This window comes from Pristiophorus japonicus, chromosome 22 (assembly GCF_044704955.1).
Source record: "Pristiophorus japonicus isolate sPriJap1 chromosome 22, sPriJap1.hap1, whole genome shotgun sequence".
NCBI lineage: Eukaryota > Metazoa > Chordata > Chondrichthyes > Pristiophoridae > Pristiophorus > Pristiophorus japonicus.
Genome location: NC_091998.1, coordinates 68,188,818 through 68,215,838, shown reverse-complemented (window position 1 = coordinate 68,215,838; position 27,021 = coordinate 68,188,818). Strand labels below are relative to the sequence as shown.

At 48.1% G+C, this 27,021-nt stretch overlaps 1 protein-coding gene across 1 annotated transcript in view; it reads left to right on the top strand.

Moving 5' to 3' along the window:
* LOC139234800 (tetraspanin-15) overlaps positions 1 to 27,021 on the top strand; it is a 319,258-nt gene that overhangs the window by 172,296 nt on the left and 119,941 nt on the right. The window contains exon 5 of the mRNA XM_070865490.1: positions 7,811 to 7,927. Within this exon, the coding sequence (XP_070721591.1) occupies positions 7,811 to 7,927 (117 nt within the window). The remainder of the gene's footprint in view (positions 1 to 7,810; positions 7,928 to 27,021) is intronic.

Below are 27,021 nucleotides of genomic sequence, written 5' to 3'. Positions count from 1 at the left end.
GAACAAGGGAAATGGTAATAACAGGTACATTCAGGGCAACAAACATCACAATTTGGATTTATATAGTGCCTTTGACGTAGTAAAACATCCCAGGGTGCTTCACTGGACCATTATCAAATAAAGTTTGACATCAAGCCATGTAAGGAGATGCTGGGTCAAAGGTTAGGTTTTAAGGAGCGTCATAAAGGCAGAAAGAGAGGTTTAGGGAGGGAGTTCCAGAGCTTGGGGCCCAGGCAACAGAAGGCACGGCCACCGATGGTGGAGTGATTATAATCAGGGATGTTCAGGAGGGCAGAATTAGAGGAGCGCAGATATCTCGGGGGGGTTGTGGGGTTGGAGGAGATTACAGAGATAGGGAGGGGCGAGGCCATGGAGGGATGAGAATTTTAAAATCGAGGTGTTGCTTATTTGGAACCAATGTAGGTCAGTGAGCACAGGGGGTGATGGGTGAGCGGGACTTAGAGCGAGTTAGGACACGGGCAGTAAGCAGAGGGGTGATGGGTGAGCGGGACTCTGTGCGAGTTAGGACACGGGGGTGATGGGTGAGCGGGACTCTGTGCGAGTTAGGACACTGGTCAGTGAGCACAGGGGTGATGGGTGAGCGGGACTTAGAGCGAGTTAGGACACGGGGCTGATGGGTGAGCGGGACTTGGTGCGAGTTAGGACACGGGGGTGATGGGTGAGCGGGACTTGGTGCGAGTTAGGACACGGGGGTGATGGGTGAGCGGGACTTGGTGCGAGTTAGGACACGGGGCAGTGAGCACAGGGGTGATGGGTGAGCGGGACTTGGTGCGAGTTAGGACACGGGGCTGATGGGTGAGCGGGACTTGGTGCGAGTTAGGACACGGGGGTGATGGGTGAGCGGGACTTGGTGCGAGTTAGGACACGGGGGTGATGGGTGAGCGGGACTCTGTGCGAGTTAGGACACGGGGGTGATGGGTGAGCGGGACTTGGTGCGAGTTAGGACACGGGGGTGATGGGTGAGCGGGACTTGGTGCGAGTTAGGACACGGGGCAGTGAGCACAGGGGTGATGGGTGAGCGGGACTTGGTGCGAGTTAGGACACGGGGGTGATGGGTGAGTGGGACTCGGTGCGAGTTAGGACACGGGACAGTGAGCACAGGAGTGATGGGTGAGCGGGACTTGGTGCGAGTTAGTACACGGGGCAGTGAGCACAGGGGTGATGGGTGAGCGGGACTTGGTGCGAGTTAGGACACGGGGGTGATGGGTGAGCGGGACTTGGTGCGAGTTAGGACACGGGGCAGTGAGCACAGGGGTGATGGGTGAGTGGGACTTGGTGCGAGTTAGGACACGGGGCAGTGAGCACAGGGGTGATGGGTGAGCGGGACTTGGTGCGAGTTAGGACACGGGACAGTGAGCACAGGGGTGATGGGTGAGCGGGACTTGGTGCGAGTTAGGACACGGGGGTGATGGGTGAGCGGGACTTAGAGCGAGTTAGGACACGGGGGTGATGGGTGAGTGGGACTCGGTGCGAGTTAGGACACGGGACAGTGAGCATCAGGGGTGATGGGTGAGCGGGACTTGGTGCGAGTTAGGACACGGGGCAGTGAGCACAGGGGTGATGGGTGAGCGGGACTTGATGCGAGTTAGGACATGGGGGTGATGGGTGAGCGGGACTTGGTGCGAGTTAGGACACGGGGGTGATGGGTGAGCGGACTTGGTGCGAGTTAGGACACGGGGCAGTGAGCACAGGGGTGATGGGTGAGCGGGACTTGGTGCGAGTTAGGACACGGGGGTGATGGGTGAGCGGGACTTAGAGCGAGTTAGGACACGGGGGTGATGGGTGAGTGGGACTCGGTGCGAGTTAGGACACGGGACAATGAGCATAGGGGTGATGGGTGAGCGGGACTTGGTGCGAGTTAGGACACGGGGCAGTGAGCACAGGGGTGATGGGTGAGCGGGACTTGGTGCGAGTTAGGACACGGGGGTGATGGGTGAGCGGGACTTGGTGCGAGTTAGGACACGGGGGTGATGGGTGAGCAGGACTTGGTGCGAGTTAGGACACGGGGCAGTGAGCACAGGGGTGATGGGTGAGCGGGACTTGGTGCGAGGTAGGACACGGGACAGTGAGCACAGGGGTGATGGGTGAGCGGGACTTGGTGCGAGTTAGGACACGGGGGTGATGGGTGAGCGGAACATGGTGCGATTTAGGACATGGGGCAGTGAGCACAGGGGTGATGGGTGAGCGGGACTTGGTGCGAGTTAGGACACGGGGGTGATGGGTGAGTGGGACTCGGTACGAGTTAGGACACGGGACAGTGAGCACAGAAGTGATGGGTGAGCGGGACTTGGTGCGAGTTAGGACACGGGGCAGTGAGCACAGGGGTGATGGGTGAGCGGGACTTGGTGCGAGTTAGGACACGGGGCAGTGAGCACAGGGGTGATGGGTGAGCGGGACTTGGTGCGAGTTAGGACACGGGGCAGTGAGCACAGGGGTGATGGGTGAGCGGGACTTGGTGCGAGTTAGGACACGGGGGTGATGGGTGAGCGGGACTTGGTGCGAGTTAGGACACGGGGGCGATGGGTGAGCGGGACTTAGAGCGAGTTAGGACACGGGGGTGATGGGTGAGTGGGACTCGGTGCGAGTTAGGACACGGGACAGTGAGCACAGGGGTGATGGGTGAGCGGGACTTGGTGCGAGTTCGGACACGGGGGTGATGGGTGAGCGGGACTTCGAGCGAGTTAGGACACGGGGGTGATGGGTGAGTGGGACTCGGTGCGAGTTAGGACACGGGACAGTGAGCATCAGGGGTGATGGGTGAGCGGGACTTGGTGCGAGTTAGGACACGGGGCAGTGAGCACAGGGGTGATGGGTGAGCGGGACTTGGTGCGAGTTAGGACACCGGGGTGATGGGTGAGCGGGACTTAGAGCGAGTTAGGACACGGGGGTGAAGGGTGAGTGGGACTCGGTGCGAGTTAGGACACGGGACAGTGAGCACAGGGGTGATGGGTGAGCGCGACTTGGTGCGAGTTAGGACACGGGGGTGATGGGTGAGCGGGACTTAGAGCGAGTTAGGACACGGGACAGTGAGCACAGGGGTGATGGGTGAGCGGGACTTGGTGCGAGTTCGGACACGGGCTGCCGAGTTTTGGATCACCTTACGTTTATGGGGGATAGAAAATGGGAGGCAGGCCAGGAGTGTGTTGGAATAGTCAAGCCGAGAGGTAACAAAGGCACGGATGAGGGTTTCAGCAGGAGATGAGCTGAGGCAAGGAAGGGTGGAGACGGGCGATGTTTTGGAGGTAAAAACAAGTGGTCTTAGAGACGGCGTGGATATGTGGTTGGAAGGTCATCTCAGGGTGGAAATATAACACCAAGGTTGCGAACAGTCTGCTTCAGCCTCAAGCAGCATGGAGTCGGTGGCTGGTGAATTTGCGGCAGAAGACCAAGCGCTATGGCTTTGGTCGTCCCAATAGGTCATGGCAAAGAAGAGACTGTGCTTCTTCACTCCCCTGCCAGAACCTGAGGGGAAACCCGGAGAAATGGGCTGCCATTCAGGCCAATCCGCCAGGGTCTCTGCTGACCTTCTGCCAAAGTTCGGGGGAACCGTCATGGACACTGCCATGTATGTATGCTTGGAGTTACTAGCCACCAGATGGCACCACTGCCGGAGGTCATTGAGCTGTATGCACATGTGTGCAGCCCAGGTATAAAATGTCATCACTTTGGGCCCTAATAAAGCAGAGCCTGTGTACCTGTGTTAGTTTACAGTATTCAGTCTATCGAGTTATTACATACGTAACAGTTGGCAACGAGGTAACTTAAGAATCTTCGAATGCAAAAATGAGCACAATTGGAATTCTGGAGAGATTCGTGGAGGGAGAGGCCTGGGCAGATTTTGTAGCTCACCTGAACCAGTACTTTATGGTCATAAAACTCGGGCGGTTCCGTACATGATGAGGGAGAAGGTCGAAATTGAACTGGACAGACTCCAGCATGAAGGGAGCATATCACCAGTCGAATTTAATGAATGGACCAGCCCCATTGAAGAGTGATGGCACTGTCTGGATTTGTGGAGAATACAAGGTTACGATCAACTGAGTTTCGAAACAGGATAAAACCCGTTGCCGACGGCTGATAACCTGTTTGCAACGCTAGCCGGGGGGATGTCGTTCACTAAACTGGATCTGACGTTGGCCAACATGACACAGGAGCTGGTCGAGATGTCGAAGAAACTTATGTGGATCAACATTCAGTTTATCTACAACAGGTGTCCTTTCGGAATTTGCTCATCTGCAGCTATGTTTCAGAGGAACATGGAGAGTCTACAGAAGTCCATCCCTAGAACCGTCGTGTTCCAAGATGACATCCTGGTCACAGCTCGTGACACTGCCGAAGATCTGAACAACCTGGAAGAGGTTATACATCGTCTGGACAAAGTGGGACTCAGACTGAAACATTCGAAGTGCATCTTTATGGCACCGAATTCCTGGGGAGGAACATTGCTGCTGACGGCATCAGGCCCACGGACTCGAAAACCAAGGCCATTATAAATGCACCCAAGCCTCAGAATGTGACGGAGCTGCGTTCGTTCCTTGGTCTACTCAACTACTTCGGTAATTTCCTACCTAGATTGAGCACTTCATTAGAGCCACTGCACATACTGCTAAGAAAAGGCGACAACTGGGTTTGGGGTGCGTCTCAAGATAGAGCTTTTGAGAAAGCTATTAATCTGCTTTGCTCTAACAAGCTGCTGGTACATTATGATCCATGTAAGCGTCTAGTATTGGCCTGTGATGTTTCGTCATATGGAGTTGGTTGCGTGCTCCAACAAGCTAATGAGTCGGGTAAACTACAACCTGTTGCTTATGCTTCTAAAAGTTTGTCAAAGGCGGAAAGAGCCTACATCATGGTAGAAAAAGAAGCATTAGCGTGTGTGTATGGGGTTAAAAAGATACATCTGTACCTGTTTGGTCTTCGGTTTGAGCTGGAGACAGATCACAAGCCACTCATTTCATTGTTTTCGGAAAACCAAGGTATCAATACCAATGCATCGTCCCGCATCCAGAGGTGGGCTCTGACATTATCTGCCTATGATTATGTCATTCGCCATAGATCTGGCACCGAGAATTGTGCCGATGCACTGAGCCGTCTGCAGTTGCCCACACCGGAGTTGGAGATGCCACAACCTGCAGACCTTCTGTTAAGTGAAAGTGAAGGAACCCCTGTCACGGCTCAACAAGTTAAGACCTGGACCAGCCAGGACCCGATATTATCGGTTGTGAAACGTTGTGTCGTTAGTGGTGATTGGTCTGCCATATCCAAGCAAATGGGTGATCAGACCAAACCTTGCAACCGCCGCAAAGACGAACTATCCATTCAGTCAGATTGTTTACTGTGGGGTAATCGTGTTGTTATGCCTAAGACAGAGTGAAATTTGGACATGATCTACATAGCACTCATCCGGTATTGTCATGATGAAAACCATTGCCAGGTCTCATGTATGGTGGCCTGGAATTGACACTGACCTGGAATCATATGTGCATCAGAGCAACACTTGCATGCAGCTAAATAAAGCACCAGTGGAATCGCCGCTGAGTCTGTGGTCGTGGCCATCTAAACCATGGTCCAGGATCCACATCGATTTTGCAGGTCTCTTCCTGGGAAAGATGCTTTTAGTTGTGGTAGATGCATATTCCAAGTGGATTGAGTGTATAATCATGTCATCCAGTACATCCACAGCTACCATTGAGAGCCTTCGTGTCATGTTTGCCACTCATAGTCTGCCCGACATCGTTGTAAGTGACAACAGACCTTGCTTCATTAGTCTGGAGTTTCAAGAGTTCATGAAACTCAATGGTATCAAACATGTGAGGTCAGCACCATTCAAACCCACATCTAATGGTCAAGCAGAGCGTGCTGTCCAAACCATCAAACATAGTATGAAAGGTCTAACTCAAGGTTCACTGCAGACTCGCTTGTCATGCATATTGCTTAGTTACAGGACAAGACCCCACACGTTTACCGGGGTCCTCCTGCTGAACTATTGATGAAGAGAGGTCTCAAGACCAAGCTCTCTCTTGTCCACTCTGACTTGAACGATCATGTTGAATACAGACATCAAAGTCAGCAGTGGTATCATGATCGCGCTGCTGTGTCACGTGACATTTCTGTTAACGATCCTGTGTATGTACTGAATTATGGTCAAGGTCCCAAGTGGATCGCCGGTACTGTTACAGCCAAGGAGGGTAACAGAGTGTTTATTGTCAAGCTCAAGAATGGGCAAACATGCAGGAAACATGTCGATCAGATAAAGCTGTGGCACACGGATGAACCGGAACAGTCTGAGGAAGACACAATCAGTGACCAACCAACCTACCCCCAGTCATCAGAGGACTCCGCTGTCAGCAATGAATCTGGACTTTCAATCCCTGACATGGTCATTGCTACTCCCATCAGATCGGCTACCCAGCCCCCAGTCATAACAGACTCAGAGCGCTCGTCCAAGGCTGGAGTTGAACGATCAACTCGGGAGTGGAAAGCCCTGGACCGTCTCAATTTGTAAAAAGACTGTTACTAATATCTTAAAGGGGGATAGTGTCATTTGTGTAAGCTTGGGGTTACTAGCCACCAGGTGGCGCGACTGTCGGAGGTCATTGGGCTGTACGCACGTGTGTGTGGCCCAGGTATAAAAGGCAAGCCATCATGTAATGTGATCACTTTGGGCCCTAATAAAGCAGAGCCAGGTTTGTATCTGTGTTAGTTCACAGTATTCAGTCTATCGAGTTATTACATACATAACAGACACCTTATCCAACTGTGCTCTTCCTTAGACATGTTCAACAATTGGCACTAAAACGGCCGTCTCACTCGGGGGCTGGAGTGGAGAATGGGAGAACGCCACGCTCACTCCTGCAGTTGGGGCTGTCTTTAAAAGATGGGCTTCCGCACGTTGAGGGTGAACTGCTGCAGAGGTTCTCCCGATGGCCAGCCGCAAGTCGGAGGAATGGCCGTGGAAACAACGGCTACATGGCTGTACCCCTCCTGTTTATCTAACCCCCGTGCTGTACCCGCCCTGGGAGTGTATAACCCACACCCCCAACTGTGCTGTACCCGCCCCAGGAGTGTATAACCCACACTCCCAACCCGTGCTGTACCCGTCTCGGGAGTGTATAACCCACACCCCCAACCCGTGCTGTACCCGCCCCGGGAGTGTATAACCCACACCCCCAACCCGTGCTGTACCCGCCGCAGGAGTGTATAAGCCACACCCCCAACTGTGCTGTACCCGCCCCAGGAGTGTATAACCCACACCCCCAACCCGTGCTGTACCTGCCCTGGGAGTGTTTGATGGGACAGTGTAGAGGGAGCTTTACTCTGTATCTAACCCCCTGTACCTGCCCTGGGAGTGTTTGATGGGACAGTGTCGGGGGAGCTTTACTCTGTATCCAACCTCATGCTGTACCTGCCCTGGGAGTGTTTGATGGGACAGTGTAGAGGGAGCTTTACTCTGTATCTAACCCCCTGTACCTACACTGGGAGTGTTTGATGGGACAGTGTAGAGGGAGCTTTACTCTGTATCTAACCCCCTGTACCTACACTGGGAGTGTTTGATGGGACAGTGTAGAGGGAGCTTTACCCTGTATCTAACCTGTTCGTGAGTGTTTGACAGGAAAAATAACTTGAAGAATTCTCGCCTTATCGCTGCCGACAATCCCAGCACCTGATTGAAGACAATTGTTTTGTCTCAGCTCCCCCTCACCACAAACCTAACACCTGAAGGAGAATGTGACGTAGTGACTGATGCTGTCAGATTGTGCAATAATTGTGGCCTGTTTCTCGTCGACAGTTTGCGTGTTGCGGAGGAGATGAGTACAGGGACTGGGCTGTGAACTATTACCATGCCTGCGATGCACCGGGCCCGTTGGCCTGTGGCGTACCGTACACCTGCTGTGTGAAGGAACAGGTAGGCTTGAGACCGACAGCACCTTCATTGTCCTGGCGGTTAGAACAACATTAATGTGTATTTATATAGCACCTTTAATGTAGTAAAACGCACCAGGGTGCTTCACGGGAGTATCATGATAATTTGACACCAAACTACATAAAGAGAAATTAGGGCAGGTGACCAAACGCTTGGTCAAAGAGGTTGGTTTTAAGGAGCATCTTAAAGGAGGAAAAAGAGGTAGAGGTTTAGGGAGGGAGTTCCAGAGCTTGGGCCCAGGCAGCTGAAGGCATGGCCAGCGATGGTGGAGCGATTATAATCAGGGATGCCCAAGAGGGCAGAATTAGAGGAGCGCAGACATTTCAGAGGATTTTTGGGCTGAAGGAGATTACAGAGATAGGGAGAGGGGAGTCTTGGAGAGATTTGAACACAAGGATGAGAATTTTGAAATCGAGACATTGCTTAACCAGGAGCCAATGTAGGTCAGCGAGCACAGGGGTGATGGGTGAGTGGGACTTGGTGTGAGTTAGGACATGTGCAGCCGAGTTTTGGATCACCTCTAGTTTACGAAGGGTAGAATGTGGGAGGCCAGCCAGGAGAGCATTGGAATAGTCAAGCTTAGAGGTAACAAAGGCACGGATGAGTTAAAGTTAGCTTCTTTGTTTTAACTTAGAATCTTTAACCTTGGGCTGTCAAAGGACATTCTAGGAGGCCTTGAGTGATATTACCGACAAACAGTGAATGATGCATTGATAGGAAGGGCTTTCCACCACAGTACACATGTCCTGTTCGGTTACCTGGCACAGGATACTGGGTCGAGAGGGACAAATGTTTAATTCCAATACAGACAACTGGAAGGAGGATGAAGATTTGTGATGAATGGTGTTAATTAGCCTTGGACATTGTGACCACACAGCCATCGCAGGTGTCTGTGTAAATATTGCAGTCAATGTTGTGATAAGTGCTTAATCAGTGAGGTGTCACAATAGCTGGGAGAATTTATAGTTGGAGCCTGAAGGGCAGCGGATTGGGGGTCACAGGACACAATAGTGTTGGAACTGCAGCCCACTGTTTGTGCCTGCATCCACTTTCCCACGTGGTAAAGTCCGATCCCAGCTGTGTTATCACAGAGAGGTACGCAGCAGAGATTGGTCAGAGGAGACCCCATGAGCCAGTGTTTGGAACCTTGACCCCACCCCTCGTGTCCTCCCCACATCCCTAATGTCACCACCTCGTGTATCCCCCACCCACATACTCATGTTTCCTCCGATCTCTCTCTTCCTCTCGAGGTGCTGGGAAGAGTACAAATGATATTAACTGAACACTTTGGTTGTATCTCACCGATACTTCGCAACATGCATTGCTGTATTTCTCTACTGTGGGGCATGGCAGCTTGCTTTTCCCTAACATCCGCACACTTCCAGCAGGAACTTGGGCAAAGGCCCATGTGGCGTAAGGTCACAGATCAACCATGATCTCGTTGATTGGCGGAACAGGTTCAAGGGGCTGAATGGCTTCCTCCTGTTCCTATGTTCCTTGGAGTCAGTAGTCAGTGATCATAAGAACATAAGAAATAGGAGCAGGAGTCGGCCATTTGGCCCCTCAAGCCTGCTCTGCCATTTAATAAGATCATGGCTGATCTGATCATGGACTCAGCTCCACTTCCCTGCCCGCTCCCCATAACCCTTCACTCCCTTATCGCTCAAAAATCTGTCTATCTCCGCCTTAACTATATTCAATGGCCCAGCCTCCACAGCTCTCTGGGGCAGCGAATTCCAAAGATGCACGACCCTCTGAGAGACCATATTGAGTATTGTGTCCATTTCTAGTCACCAAGATACAGGGGAGACACTCACTCAGAGGAGTCATTTCAGAGAAGGGAATGAGGTTGAGCGGTGACATACCTATTTAAAAAGGGAGGCAGACAAAAAGCAGGAAACTATAGACCAGTTAGCCTAACATCGGGGGAAAATGTTGGAGTCCATTATTAAAGAAGCAGTAGCAGGACATTTGGAAAAGCAAAATTTGGTCAGGCAGAGTCAGCATGGATTTATGAAGGGGAAGTCATGTTTGACAAATTTGCTGGAGTTTTTGAGGATGTAACAAACAGGGTGGATAAAGGGGAACCAGTGGATGTGGTGTATTTGGACTTCCAGAAGGCATTTGACAAGATGCCACATAAAAGGTTACTGCACAAGATAAAAGTTCACGGGGTTGGGGGTAATATATTAGCATGGATAGAGGATTGACAAACTAACAGAAAACAGAGAGTCGGGATAAATGGTTCATTCTCCGGTTGGCAACCAGTAACTAGTGAGGTGCCGCAGGGATCAGTGCTGGGACCCCAACTATTTACAATCTATATTAACGACTTGGAAGAAGGGACTGAGTGTAATGTAGCCAAGTTTGCTGACGATACAAAGATGGAAGGAAAAGCAATGTGTGAGGAGGACACAAAAAATCTGCAAAAGGACATAGACAGGCTAAGTGAGTGGGCAAAAATTTGGCAGATGAAGTATAATATTGGATAGTGTGAGGTCATGCACTTTGGCAGAAAAAATCAAAGAGCAAGTTATTATTTAAATGAAGAAAGATTGCAAAGTGCCGCAGTACAGCGGGACCTGGGGGTACTTGTGCATGAAACACAAAAGGATAGTATGCAGGTACAGCAAGTGATCAGGAAGGCTAATGGTATCTTGGCCTTTAATGCAAAGGGGATGGAGTATAAAAGCAGGTAAGTCTTGCTACAGCTATGCAAGGTTTTGGTGAGGCCACACCTGGAATACTGCGTGCAGTCTTGGTTTCCATATTTACGAAAGGATATACTTGCTTTGGAGGCAGTTCAGAGAAGGTTCACTTGGTTGATTCCGGGGATGAGGGGGTTGACTTATGAGGAAAGGTTGAGTAGGTTGGGCCTCTGCTCATTGGAATTCAGAAGAATGAGAGGCGATCTTATCGAAACATATAAGATTATGAGGGGGCTTGACAAGGTGGATGCAGAGAGGCTGTTTCCACTAATGGGGGAGACTATAACTAGAGGGCATGATCTTAGAATAAGGGGCCGTCCATTTAAAACAGATGAGGAGAAATTTCTTCTCTCAGAGGGTTGTGGATCTGTGGAATTCTCTACCCCAGAGAGTTAAGGGTTATGGGGAGAGGGCAGGGAAGTGGAGCTGAGTCCATGATCAGATCAGCCATGTTCTTATTAAATGGCAGAACAGACTCGAAGGGCTGTACAGCCTAATCCTGTTCTTATTTCTTATGTTCTTATGTTCTATCGCAGCATGATATTATGAGAAAGGCTGGAGAAACTTGCAGGAAGGTGAATGAGAGTTGTGTATGTGTGCGCGTGTTGTATGAGTGTAAATAGAAGAATGGGAACAGTACTTCCCACTACACCATAAGAACAGCAGGAAGAGGCCTGGTTCAAAGTGGTCAGAGGCAACTTTAGGGCTGATGTGGGGAAGAAATTGATCGCACAAAGAGCGATGAAGGGTTGCAATGGATTTCTGAGTAGGATAATGTAAGCAAAGATCATGGAATCAATAAACAAACAATAAATTTCTTTCTGTATGGATGAAGTAAGAGGAGGAGAGAAGCCTTTCTGAGCTGTCGGCACCACGGGCCTAGCTCAGCATCTTGGTTCACAAGTTATTCACATGAAAAATTTAGAATTCAGCAGAGGAGTTCAAAGGGTTTCATTAGGAGGGGAAAATAGAGTATGAGAGTAAGTTTGCAGGGAACATAAAAACTGACTGCAAAAGCTTCTATAGATGTGAAGCAAAAAAGATCAGTGAAAACTAATGTAAGTCCCTCCCAGTCGGATTCAGGTGAATTTATAATGGGGAACAAAGAAATGGCAGACCAATTGAACAAATACTTTGGTTCTGTCTTCACAAAGGAAGACACAAATAACCTTCCGGAAATACTAGGGGACCGAGGGTCTAGTGAAAAGGAGGAGCTGAAGGAAATCCTTATTAGGCAGGAAATTGTGATAGGGAAATTGATAGGATTGAAGGCCTGATAGTCTGCATCCCAGAGTACTTAAGGAAGTGGCCCTAGAAATAGTGGATGCATTGGTGGTCATTTTCCAACATTCTATGGACTCTGGATCAGTTTCTATGGATTGGAGGGTACCAAATGAAACACCACTTTTTAAAAAAGGAGGAGAGAGAAAACAGGGAATTATAGACCAGTCAGCTGAACATCGGTAGTGGAGAAAATGTTGGAATCAATTTTATTAAAGATTTAATAGCAGCGCATTTGGAAAGCAGTGACAGGATTGGTCCAAGTATGCATGGATTTATGAAAGGGAAATCATGCTTGACAAATCTTCTAGAATTTTTTGCGGATGTAAATAGTAGAGTGGACAAGGGGGAACCAGTGGATGTGGTGTATTTGGACATTCAAAAGGCTTCTGACAAGGTCCCACACAAGGGATTAGTGTGCAAAATTAAAACACATGTATTGTAATGTATTGACATGGATAGAGAACTGTTTGGCAGACAGGAAGCAGAGAGCAGGAATAAACGAGTCCTTTTCAGAATGGCAGGCAGTGACTAGTGGGGTACCGCAAGGTTCAGTGCTGGGACCCCAGCTATTTACAATATACATTAATGATTTAGACGAAGGAATTGAATGTAATATCTCTAAGTTTGCAGGTGACTCTAAACTGGGTGGCAGTGTGAGCTGTGAGGAGGATGCTATGAGGTTGCAGGGTGACTTAGACAGGTTAGGTGAGTGGGCAAATGCATGGCAGATGCAGTATAATGTGGATAAATGTGAGGTTATCCACTTTGGTGGCAAAAACAGGAAGACAGAATATTATCTGAATGGTGACAAATTAGGAAAAGGGGAGGTGTAACGAGACCTGGGTGTCATGGTACATCAGTCATTGAAAGTAGGCATGCAGGTACAGCAGGCGGTGAAGAAGGCAAATGGCATGTTGGCCTTCATAACAAGAGGATTTGAGTATAGGAGCAGGGAGGTCTTACTGCAGTTGTACAGGGCCTTGGTGAGGACACCTTGAATATTGTGTACAGTTTTGGTCTCCTAATCTGAGGAAGGACATTCTTGCTATTGAGGGAGTGCCACAAAGGTTCACCAGACTGATTCCTGGGATGGCAGGACTGACATATGAAGAAAGACTGGATCGACTCGGCTTATATTCACTGGAATTCAGAAGAATGAGAGGGGATCGCATCGAAACATATAAAATTATGACAGGATTGGACAGGTTAGATGCAGGAAGAATGTTCCCGATGTTGGGGAAGTCCAGAACCAGGGATCACAGTCTAAGGATAAGGGGTAGGCCATTTAGGACCGAGATGAGGAGAAACTTCTTCACTCAGAGAATTGTGAATCTGTGGAATTCTCTACCACAGAAAGTTGTTGAGGCCAATTCATTAGATACATTCAAAAGGGAGTTAGATATGGCCCTTACAGCTAAAGGGATCAAGGGGTATGGAGAGAAAGCAGGAATGGGGTACTGAAGTTGCATGATCAGCCATGATCTTATTGAATGGTGGTGCAGACTCAAAGGGCCGAATGGCCTGCTCCTGCACCTATTTTCTATGTTTCTATGTTTCTATAAGTTTCCCCACATGCTAAGTGGAACATCAGAAGGTGAGGAGTCGAAGTGGAGCATGTCTCTGAAGTAATCAGTGGCCTTCTCCGAGTGTCCTTTAAAACAAGATGGTGCAGAGAAAGAGACAAAATAGAGGAAGCCGAAAGAATGTTTAAAAATAAGTGTCACAACAACATAAGGGCCGAAACATCCGATGGTTCCCACCTGCCCTCCCCCGCCCCCATTTTTCAGGCGCTGTGGCTCAGTGGGCAGCACTCTCATCTCTGAGTCAGAAGGTCGTGGGTTCAAGTCCCACTCCAGGGACTGGAGACATAAATCCAGGCTGACACTCCCTGTGCAGTGCTGAGGGAGTGCCGCACTGTCAGAGATGTTGTGTTTTGGATGAGAGGTTAAACCGAGGCCCCATCTGCTCTCAGGTGGATGTAAAAGATCCCAGGGCACTATTTCGAAGAAGAGCAGGGGAGTTATCCTCGGTGTCCTGGGGCCAATATTTATCCCTCAATCAACATCACAATAAATAGATTATCTGGTCATTATCACATTGCTGTTTGTGGGAGCTTGCTGTGCGCTAATTGGCTGCCGCGTTTCCCACATTACAACAGTGACTACACTTCAAAAGTACTTCATTGGCTGTAGAGCGCTTTGGGACGCCCAATGGTCGCGAAAGGTGCTATATAAATGCAAGTCTTTCTTTCTTTACATAAGCGTCTAAAATGGCAGGCAGGAAGTGGACGCTCATTACGAACCAGAGGTGCACCGCCCGCCATATTGGATCAGGGTAGTTTGTGTCAAATGGTGAACACCAGAACAATATAAAGGAATTAATGTCCCTGAATTTGCGGTTGGAGGCTTCCCGTGGGGAAATGCCTCCGATCCGCAAATAAAATGCCAGCATAGCTGGTGGTCCGGGAGGTATAGAGACTCCTGGTCCTGGGCCTCTCCGGGTACAGGCCTGCGTATCTCAGGGGTGCAGACAGTTCGCGAGTGTCCCTGGGATCACATGGGCCGGCCCATTCATGCTTAAGGGGGTTCCATCTGAACGGAAACCCCATAAACATGAATGGGAATACCCCAAAAATACATCTATACATCAAATACATTTTTTTTAAATCATCTTGTATTTAAAATTAATTAAAATGGCAGTTAATTAAATATTTAAAACAAAAATTTTATTTTTAAAAAAGTTACATGTTTTGAAGGGGCTAAAAATAAACTTACCTTATTTCACAGGTTTTTAAATATATAAATTATTGATAACATTTTATTTATCTGTTTTTTACTTTACCAGGCATAAGAATTTCACGGGCATTCGCTGGGCAGAGGTCGTGAAATAGCCCAACTCTCCGCCCGCGAGTGACCTATGCCTGGGATGGAGGATCTAGATCACAAGTTCCAAGTTTACAAGCATGCGCGGCACAGGCCTAAACACGGAACTTGCGCGGACCCTACGAGCACGTGCGCACCTTGTACATGCGCGTAGGGGCCGCAAATTACGGCCCAATAACTTATGTTAATAAAGGTCATACACTTGTCTTCGGAGATGTTTAGAGAATGTGTCTGTATTGGTGGAGTATCTGCTGGGCAGTGTGTCAGATGTGAGACATGGGGAAATGAGGGTTGCAAAAATGGTGAGTTTATGAATGTGAGGAGGTGAAGGTGTGGTGCAGTGATTGAATCTGGAAACAGAAAGTTGGTATGAGTAAAATATGATAGAAGGACATAAATAATCTGCAAAGGGATATAGACAGGCTAAGTGAGTGGGCAAAAAATTGGCAGATGGACTATAATGTGGGAAAATGTGAGGTTATCCACTTTGGTAGGAAAAATAACAAAGCAAATTATTATTTAAATGGAGAGAGATTACAAAATGCTGCAGTACGGAGGGATCTGGGGGTCTTTGTACATGAAACACAAAATTAGCATGTAGGTACAGCAAGTAATCAGGAAGGCAAATGAAATGCTGGCCTTTATTGCAAGGGGGATGGAGTATAAAAGCAGAGAAGACCTGCTACAACTGTACAGGGTATTGGTGAGGCCACACCTGGAGTACTGTGTACAGTTTTGGTCTCCGTATTTAAGGAAGGATATACTTGCATTGGAGGCAGTTCAGAGAAGGTTCACGAGGTTGATTCCTGAGATAAAGGGATTGTCGTATGACGAAAGGTTGAGCAGGTTGGGCCTGTACTCATTGGAGTTTAGAAGAATGAGAGGTGATCTTATTGAAATGCACAAAATTCTGAGGGGGCTCGAAAAGGTAGATGCAGAGAGAATGTTTTCCCTCGTGGGGGGATCTAGAACTAGGGGGCATAGTTTCAGAATAAGGGGTCACCCATTTAAAATGAAGAGGAGGAGGAATTTCTTCTCTCAGAGGGCGGTGAATCTTTGGAATTCTCTGCCCCAGAGAGCTGTGGAGGCTGGGTCATTGAATATATTCAAGGTGGAGATGGACAGATTTTTGAGCGATAAGGAAGCAAAGGGTTATAGGGAGCGGGCGGGGAAGTGGAGCTGAGTCCATGATCAGATCAGCCATGATCTTATTGAATGGCGGAGCAGGCTCGAGGGGCTGAATGGCCGACTCCTGCTCCTATTTCTGATGTTGTTCAAAGTGACTGGGAAGCTGTCAGATTGTCTGGTGGGGGAAGGATACGGCCATCGTTACCCTATAAGTAACTGCAGACACACACCAACGTGGGTGACACCAGTTTGGTCAAACCACCACAACTAGTGCTTCAAGAAGAAGGCCCACACCACCAGCTTCTCGGGGCACTCAGTGATCCCAATAATTGCAGCCTTGCCAGCGACGCCCACATCCCAGGACTGAACATTAAAAAATCTCACCAGAATAACTGTGGGATAGAAAGTGTGCACTTGGGCCACAGCGAAAATCAGTGAGAAAAAAAGATAGGTTCAGAGAGCATAAGCTGGCAGAGAAAGAAAAGAAAGACTTGCATTTATATAGCGCCTTTCACCACCACCGGACATCCCAAAGCGCTTTACAGCCAATGAAGTACTTTTCGAATGTAGTCACTGTTGTAATGTGGGAAACGCAGCAGCCAATTTGCGCACAGCAAGCTCCCACAAACAGCAATGTGATAATGACCTGATAATCTGTTTTTGTGATGTTGATTGAGGGATAACTCCCCTGCTTTTCTTTGAAATAGTGCCGTGAGATCTTTTACATCCACCTGAGAGGGCAGACGGGGCCTCGGTTTAACGTCTCATCCAAAAGACAGCACCTTCTACAGTGCAGCACTCCCTCAGCACTGCACTGGGAGTGTCAGCTTAGATTTCTGTGCTCAAATCCCTGGATTGAGACTTGAACCCACAACCTTCTAACACAGAAGCAAGTGTGCTGCCCACTGAGCCACGGCTGACACTAGGCCAGGGAGGAGACGGTGCTGTTGAAGCCTACAGGTAGATTGACTGAGTTCACAAGAGGGGCATTCTCAATGAGTGTACTGTGAAACGATTGAAGGGCACTATAACCTTCGTTAGAAACTCATGCTGCAAAAACCTGTTGGAGCTCCGTGTATTTGAAGTTGCCTATTCTTGTTCTTTAATTGCACTGCAGTTTGTAATAATGGTGGTGAGAAATGTGTGGAGCAGCCAACGTCACCAAGCTCAGGGCACTTGACTATTAATATCTCAATGAGACCCTTATCTCTGGATTTGAAATGTTGCTGCATTTCTCACTCCCTGAAATCTCTGCGCAGTAATCCTGCCCACGAACAACATCACGAATGTAATAAATGTATGCTGACTTTGAAAACATTGATTTATCAGGCTGCCGTGTGAGGGATATGAATGACGGCTTTTGTGCCGTGAGTCAGTCGCCAAGCCGAGAGCTGAATTGAAAGGTTTGTGTTACTGAGAACACACAAAGTTAGCTTCTGAGTCTTTGAACCATTGTTTTGAATATTGCTTACACTCAGCTCCAGGGTCCCCAGAACGTGAAGCTTTCGGATTTTGCAACTTTCAGGCAAATTCTGGCTCGTTAAAAGCCATCTCATTATCTGGTTTCAATAAAAAGCAAGACTTGCATTTATATAGCGCCTTTCACGACCACCAGACGTCTCAAAGCGCTTTACAGCCAATGAAGTACTTTTCGAATGTGGTCATTGTTGTAATGTAGGAAACGCGGCAGCCAATTTGCACACAGCAAGCTCTCACAGTCAGCAATGTGATAATGACCAGATAATCTGTTTTTTTTTGTTATGTTGATTCAGGGATAAATATTAGGCTGGGCACCTGGGATAACTTCCCTGCTCTTCTTCGAAATAATGCCACGGGATCTTTTACATCCACCTGAGAGGAGAGATGGGGCCTCGGTTTAAAGTCTCATCCGAAAGGCAGCACCTCCAACAGTGCAGCACTCCCCCAGCTCAGCACTGGGAGTGTCAGCCTAGATTTTCTTTGCACTGAAGTACCTTGAGCAGGACTTGAACCCACAACCTTCTGACTCAGAGGCTCAGAGGCGAGAGTGCTGCCCACTGAGCCACAGCTGCAAACTGACAATGCGCACTCTGTATCACTTCACACACAAACAGCAGAGGGCGCACAGCAGATATCGTTTGGATTCCATTCGTTCTTGTCTCCCCTCCCTCGAAAACCTGTCATCACCGGCAGCTTTCCATCACCAAACTGAGATGGCTCATTAGCCATCAGTTCTATATTTTCTTTAAATAGCTCGGATGGTTATTAAATGGCCTCTGTACATTTCTTATTCGTTCTCATCTTATGATTTCATTACCACCTCCAAGAGTTGAGCAAATGCATAAGCAAGCAGGCCACTGTCATGTGACCCCATATTCCACCAGACCCCAAATCATTCAAATCCTAAATTAACAAACAAGAGTGAGGAAGTCGCATTAAACGGGCCGCTGATATCTCGCTCTGTATGAAGCAACATCTTGTGCACATGCACATCACTTATATCATTTGATTGAAAGTCACAGATGCAAGATTTCATTGCGATCCACTTTGATTTGCACATAGTCCTGGTGACAGATTAGGAAAAGGGGAGGTGCAACGAGACCTGAGTGTCATGGTACATCAGTCATTGAAGGTTGGCATGCAGATACAGCAGGCGGTGAAGAAAGCAAATGGCATGTTGGCCTTCATAACGAGAGGATTTGAGTACAGGGGCAGGGAAGTGTTACTACAGTTGTACAGGGCCTTGGTGAGGCCACACCTGGAGTATTGTGTACAGTTTTGGTCTCCTAACTTAAGGAAGGACATTCTTGCTATTGAGGGAGTGCAGCGAAGGTTCACCAGACTGATTCCCGGGATGGCGGGACTGACATATCAAGAAAGTCTGGATCAACTGGGCTTGTGTTCACTGGAGTTCAGAAGAATGAGAGGGGATCTCATAGAAATGTTTAAAATTCTGACGGGTTTAGACAGGTTAGATGCAGGAAGAATGTTCCCAATGTTGGGGAAGTCCAGAACCAGGGGTCACAGTCTAAGGATAAGGGGTAAGCCATTTAGGACCGTGATGAGGAGAAACTTCTTCACCCAGAGAGTGGTGAACCTGTGGAATTCTCTACCACAGAAAGTTGTTGAGGCCAATTCACTAAAAATATTCAAAAAGGAGTTAGATGTAGTCCTTACTACTAGGGGGATCAAGGGGTATGGCGAGAAAACAGGAATGGGGTACTGAAGTTGCATGTTCAGCCATGAACTCATTGAATGGTGGTGCAGGCTAGAAGGGCCGAATGGCCTACTCCTGCACCTATTTTCTATGTTTCTATGAAAGCAATCCGGCTCTTTACTCTGCATCCCATTTTCGAACTCATTTATAAAACACGATTTAATTCCTCGTGGCCTCCCGCTGGGAGAAAACTGTTTCCCAAGTTGCACCTTACTGCTTCTCTCACGCTCTCTAATCCTCTTTCACTTTTATTTTTTGCTGAGTGTCACACTTTTTCCTTCTCTCTACCTCTCTTACTCTTCCTCATTCTGTCCCTCTCCCTTTCTGTTCCTCTCACACACTTTCACTGTCATCACCCTATCTCATTGCCTTTTCATAGCCTCTCCACTTTCTATCTTTCTTGCTGCGTGTCAGCTGTGTCTCAGTGAGCAGCACACTTGCCTCTGAGTCAGACAGTGGTGGGTTCAAGTCCCAATCCAGGAACTTGAGCACATAAACTCAGGCTGAAATTCCAGTGCAGTGCTGAGGGAGTGCTACACTGTCGGAGGTGCCATTTTTTGGAGACGTTAAACCGAGGCCTTGTCAATTCTCTCAGGTGAACGTAAAAGATCCCGTGGCACTATTTCAGTGAGGTGCCCTGGGCGGGCGGTCAGCCTCCAGCGCCCCGCGACGATCCTCGGGTCCGGTTTAGCAGCGGTGCCCATTGTGCAACGCCCCCGATCGCGACACCGCCGCGAGTTTTGTCTCCAGCGCGCCCCGCAGTGACCGCCTGGAAATCAGGGCGGTCCCACCATCCCCACAGTGGAGAGGCGAGTAATGGTCTCCTGAGGTAAGGGAAATGGTTTTTCTTGAAGTAATTTTTTGCGATTTAAGTTGTGGTGGCGTGGGCCATGTTTTGGGAGCGCTCCCGGCCTGGCTCTTTAGCTTGGGAGTTTCCCATCCTAACACCCCGAGAGAGGGGTACAACGCCTCCCTTAGCACTGCGCCCCCTGACTCAGGGCCCAGCTGCCCAATGTTACTGACTGAGGCGCAAACTGTTCCCGGGCGCTAACTTTCCCGCCCCGCCGCCATTACCGCCCCGAAATCATCAGAACTGAAAATCCAACCAATAGAGTTTCAAGTAAAACAAATTAAAAACATGGAAATCAGGATACACGTTGATGAAGAAACATGAAAATGTCCAACAGATTATATACAGAAATATTGATGATAATTATATGCTTCGTTAAGGAATGGAATTTACGTACCATTGTACAACAACAACATATGTATTTATATAGCACCTTTAACGTAGTAAAACATCCCAGGGTGCTTCACAGGAGTATTATAAGACAAATGATTTGACACAGAGCCACATAAGGAGAAATTAGCGCAGATGACCAAAAGCTTGGTCAAAGAGTTAAGTTTTAAGGAGCGTCTTAAAAGACAAAAGAGAGGTAGAGAAGCGGAGAGGTTTAGGGAGGGAGTTCCAGAGCTTGGGGCCCAGGCAACAGAAGGGACGGCCACCGATGGTGGAGCAATTATAATCAGGGATGCTCAGGAGGGCAGAATTAGAGGAGTGCAGACATCTCGGGGGGTTGTGGGGCTGGAGGAGATTACAGAGATAGGGAGGGGCGAGGCCATGGAGGGATTCTTAAACAAGGATGAGAATTTTGAAATTGAAACGTTGCTTAACCGAGAGCCAGTGTAGATCAGCGAGCACACTGAGGCGTCTGGTGAGTATAACTATAAGAGCTCCACAGATGCATTAGCTCCAGATTTCACGGTCGTGAACTGGGCAAAGCTAGAGCTACGTGACAAGGTTTCTTATTTCCTGCAGTTTGAATTCTATCAATCATTGGTCGGTATGAAAGGGCGGCAGCAGTCGGATGTGGCGATGGGGGGAGCAGTTGGTCAGGGATCAGCAGAGCAAGAGGCCTTGGGGATATGGAACACCATGGCATAAGAGCAGGGAAGGCAAAGGTCCATCCAGCCTGAGAATGGCAGCGAGGTTAGTCACAGTTAGAGAAGGTGAAACTGTCATGGCGGCTAAAAGGGGGCGTGTAATGTATGCATTTGTAAAGATGCTCACAGGTTTGTAGAGTTGGGAGTGGCTGAGCCAGTCACGTGATGTCCACAAGACTCAATAAAACCCCAGCCAGTTGGGTTCGGGGGATCCACGATGGGGCAGGTGGTTGTGAGCCTGGTGGATAAACTGGTAATGTGTCGTGTGATTGTTAAACCTTTGCTAATAAACCAACTAGTCCTTAATAACAATGTGTTGCTATGGATTCTTAAGCAAAGAACCCATGGAGCAAATACATTACCGAGCTGAACATGCTTTTCCCAATATCCAATCAGAAACACTGAAGCAAGGAAGGCAACCAGTAAGAAAGCTGGGAAATGGCTCCAGAAAGAACCAAACAGAACGCGAGAACATGTGACTTGACATGGATCATTTACTTTTTCTTCCTGTGTGAACGTGTTGTGGTTTTCTGGTCTCATTTAAGATGACTGATGTGTATACCTAGGTCAAAACTGGTTTAATTATTGAGGACCTGATGGTTCCTCGTGATTATTTGGGGTCTGAAGGATAAGTTTGGTGAGGAATTTACTAAGTTCTAATGGAAGCCCTTTCCTGACCTCCTCACCCTTTGCTCGGTCCAAACCAGCATTTGTTCAGCCACAGTCCTCCTGCCTTCTAAATAATTCCCTGGGCCCTCCATCTTTCCTTCAAAAACCTCCACCCAGTGCTCCCGTTTGTCCACGACTTTCATTCCCCACCTTAACTTCTCCTTCCCCCGTGCAGGGTGTCCTCTGTGTCACTTTCCTCCTTATTGTGAAAACTCTGAGACCACTTCTTGCCCACGAGGGCCGTACTCGAAATCTAAGTTCTTGTAATAAAATTAAGCAATAACAATTACAAAGAATTTTTAATCAGGTTATATATCCGAGTTTTATGAATAAGACACAGATGCATAGAACTGTTGGAAAGTTTGCCAATTGGATTAATAAATTGTTTGGTAATACAAAGCTGAAGGTAAAAATAATGTTACAAGGGTGTAAACCAGCGTTCTAGTTATAACATAAGAAATAGGAGCAGGAGTCGGCCATTCGGCCCCTCGAGCCTGCTCTGCCATCCAATGAGATCATGGCTGATCTGATCATGGACTCAGCTCCACTTCCCTGCCTGCTCCCCATTACCCTTGACTCCCTTATCGTTCAAAGATCTGTTGATCCCCACCTTAAATATATTCAATGTCCCAGCTTCTATAGCTCTCTGGGGCAGAGAATTCCATAGATTTACAACCCTCTGAGAGAAGAAATTCCTCCTCATCTCCATTTTAAATGGGTGGCCCCTTATTCTGAAACTATGACCCCTAGTTCTAGACTCCCCGACGAGGGGATTCATCCTCTCTGCATCTACCTTGTCGAGCCCCCTCAGAATCTTATACGTTTCAATAAGAGCACCTCTCATTCTTCTAAACTCCAATGAGTACAGGCCCAACCTGCTCAACCTTTCCTCATAAGACAACCCCTTCATCTCAGGAATCAACTTCATGACCCTTCTTTAAACTGGTTCCAATGCAAGTATATCCCTCCTTAAATATGGAGACCAAAACTGTACGCAGTACTCCAGGTGTGGCCTCACCCATACCCTGAGACCATCATTATTCTTCCTCTCCACTCTATCTCGGCGCCTCATAGGTTTGAACCAAGCCATGTGATCAGTGAAAGGAGAAAATAAATAAAGGGAAAATAGATAAGATGTTTCAGGATGTATTTGAAGAACATTTTGATGATAAGCCTGGATAGATCGTTTCACTCTGGTCAGCATTGGACCAGTGTGTGTAATTGTTGCTTCTTTGGGCATTTATCAAATAAAGAGGGCTTGAGAACACCAGGGAGAATAAAGGTGCGCGATGAATAGGGTTGATCTACTCTCACAGGAGGAAAGATTGAAGATACTGTCCTGAAACCTGAAGTACAGAGATACACCATTCAGCAATTTAACTGAAACAGCAAGAACACGATGAGTGAAGGTGCTTGGAAATCCAGAAACAAACTCTCATCAACTGATTGAGGATTTGGAGCTGTGCATGTCAGTGTTAGATAATCCGGGATACCGGAAGTTTCAAGTCATTATGTTAAGCTACATCGGCCACCGCTCGATAAACTGCCTTCTCAATCCCATTTATCTTGCTTTCTCGCCAAACTAATCCCAATACCCTGCCATCTCCCCACTTCCTCGCAAATTCCCAACCAATCATCCAATACCCTTTGAATGCTGCAATGGATTTGGCATTGATCAGTGCTTGTGGCAAAGCAGACCACATTCGGAGAACTCCTCGGGGCGGTAATGGCGGTGTGCGGTAATAGTGGCGGGCGATAATGGCGGCGGACGGTAATGTTTTGTGCCCGGGAACAGTTGGTGCCTCAGTCAGCAAAGTTCATCAGCTGTGCCCTGAGTGTGGGGCGGGGCCTGAGAGTGGGCGGGGCCCTGAGTGTGGGGCGGGGCCTGAGAGTGGGCAGGGCCCTGAGTGTGGCGCGGGGCACTAAGGGAGGGGTCGCCTCTCTCAGGGCACAACAAACATTCCCAATACCTTAAACCCCTAACAATAAGTGACATCGCAAAAATAAAACTAAACACAATCAAACTTGCCTCATTCACCAATTCCTTCAGTCACTGTCGCCGGGACAGCACTAACCGTTTGGTCCCACTGCAGCTATAGGATCAGCGCACAACAAACCTCACTGCGCAGTTGAAACCGCCGGTGTTGCATGCCGGCTCGACGCTCTCGGGCAGTGCTGCTCCGCACCACCACAAAATCGGCAAGTAATTTCCGAGCTGGCCCGCCCAGAAATCCTCCCTACCGCCATTACCGCCGCTCAGGGGCGGCAGAAGCCCAAAAATCCAGCCCCTTGTGTGGAAAGTTTTTTTTACATAGGCTTACGTTGGATGTACAGCCCAGAACCAGGCCATTCGGCCCAGCCAGTCCATGCCGGCGTTTATGCCCCACTCCAGCCTCCTCCCGTCTTTCCCCATCTAAATCTATCAGCATAACCCTCTATTTTCTTCTCCCCCATATACTTGTCCAGCCTCCCCTTTTATACATCGATACTATTCACCTCAACCCCTCCCTGTGGTAGTGAGTTCCACATTCTCACCACTCTCTGGGTAAAGAAGTTCCTCCTGAATTCCCGATTGGATTTCTGGGTGACTATCTTATATTGATGGCCTCTAGTTATGCTCTTCCTCACAAGTGGAAACATTCTCTCTGTATTCACTCGATCAAAACCTTTCATCATTTTAAAGACCCCTCAACCTTCTTTCAAGAGAAAAGAGACCCAGCCTGTTCATCCTTTCCTGATATGTATACCCTCGCATTTCACCCTCTATGTAGCTCATGCTCACCCCGAGATGCTGGCCTCTTGTCTTCGATTCACTTACCAATGCAAATAATCTATGCTTACCTGGTCTGTTCCATTCACCATTCGGATTCAGTGTTTGCAAACAGGTTTGCTTCTGACCCGTGTCAGCTTGGCACTGAAATGTTTATGACCGTAGCCTACACTGTGATGGTATTGAACCAAAAGAACCAACACTGAGCTGTGTGAACATGCTCCTATGTGAAGGCGATAACTATCTCGGCACTTCATTCATTGTGTTGCTTGGATGATGGATGAGGATTTAGGATTTTCCATTGTTACACTGATTTATTGCAGAAATGTAATTGCAGGTTCTTCAGTGTTTTTCCAACCACAGAGAGAACTAGCAGGATATAATTTTTAGCAATTATAATTATTCTGCTGATGCAACTCCTGCACTGAGATAGACGGCCGCCGATGGTTGAGCGATTATAACCAGGGATGCTCAAGAGGGCAGAATTAGAGGAGCGCAGAGATCTCGGGGGGTTCTGGGGCTGGAGGAGATTACAGAGATAGGGAGGGGCGAGGGCCATGGAGGGATTTGTAAACAATGATGAGAATTTTGAAATCGAGGCGTTGCTTAACCGGGAGCCAATATAGGACAGGGGGTGATGGGCGAGTGAGACTTGGTGCAAGTTAGGACACGGCCAAATTTTGGATCACCTGTAGTTTACGTAGGGTAGAATGTGGGAGGCCAGCCAGGAGTGCATTGGAATAGTCAAGTCTAGAGGTAACAAAGGCACGGATGAGGGCTTCAGCAGCGGATGAGCTGAGACAAGGGCGGAGATGGGCGATGTTACGGAGATGGAAATAGGCGGTCTGAATTATGCTGCGGATATGTGGCCTATCTAGTATAATCATTTTAAACTTTTATTTTTTTTAATTTTAAATTGTTTTATTTTAACAGCAGGAGTGTTCTCCCCGGTGTCCTGACCAATATTTGTCCCTCAACCAAGATCGCTAAAAACAGATTAAACAGGAGTTTTCGTTAGGTTGCAGTGGCCCAGTACAATTCGCCTGAAATCAGCCAAGCCAGCGGCAATACAAAGGCATTTCAAGTTACAGCCAGCACACATCGATGTTCCACAGTCTTTGTGCTGGTTTGTTAGAAATCACACACAACTGGCCAGGTCCCCAGATCGAATTGATCGTCATTGGGAGGTTACCTGATTGCGCCTGTTTGTGATCAATCGGAGTGCCTCTAACAGTTATGGTTTTTTATTTCGAAGCAAAGGCATTAATAGGCACCTTCTAAAAGCTCTGAAATATTCTGTTTACTTTACTAAGAAATTGACTACTGTAAACCATTGTAACGAGCAAATCGTTCTGTGTCTTTTTTTTACAATCCTTTTCAGTGATTTTAAGATTGGTTACTCACAGTGGTGGGCTGGACACTCTGATTAAAAATGCTTATATTTTGTGTTAAACACATTTTCAGCTGTGTTAATAAAACTGCAGCAGGTTGCCATGGCCACCAATGCTGGGCCGTAGGAAGTGACAGGCCAGATAGATAAGGTAACAACAAGATAGAGAAGGCATATGGAATACTTGCCTTTTTTAGCCGAGGCATAGATTACAAGAGCAGGGAGATTATGCTTGAACTGTATAAAACACTAGTTAGGCCACAGCTGGAGTACTGCGTGCCGTTCTGGTCACCACATTACAGGAAAGATGTGATTACACTGGAGAGGGTACAGAGGAGATTTACGAGGATGTTGCCTGAACTGGAGAATTTTAGCTATGAGGAAAGATTGGATAGGCTGGGGTTGTTTTCTTTGGAACAGAGGAGGCTGAGGGGCGACCTAATTGAGGTGTATAAAATTATGAGGGCCCTGGATAGAGTGGATAGGAAGGGCCTATTTCCCTCAGCAGAGTGGTCAACAACCAGGGGGCATAGATTTAAAGTAATTGGTAGGAGGTTTAGAGGGGATTTGAGGGTAAATATCTTCACCCAGAGGGTGGTGGGGGTCTGGAACTCACTGCCTGAAAGGGTGGTAGAGGCAGAAACCCTCACCACATTTAAAAAGTACCTGGATGTGCCCCTGAAGTGCCATAACCTACAGGGCTACGGACCGAGAGCTGGAAAGTGGGATTAGGCTGGGTAGCTCTTGGTCGGCCGGCGCGGACACGATGGGCCAAATGGCCTCCTTCCGTGCTGTAAATTTCTCTGATTCTATGATTCTAAGTGGGAGGGGGAGATGGGGGGGGGCGACACAAGAGGCCAGAGTCAGAGGACTGCAGAGTTCTCGGAGGGCGGTAGGGCTGGAGAAGGTTCCGGAGATTGGGAAGGGAAAGGTCATGGAGGGATTTGGAGGAAAGGCCGGTGAGGTGGATCCACACCAACTTTTATTGATCCCTCGGGAAGTTTATTTTCTCAACTTTTGATTTGCAAATAGCGTTTTCTTTTTTGGTACGAGAGCTTCTTCAAACTTATTCTGTTTTCTTCCCTTGAATTCATCTTAAATTAGA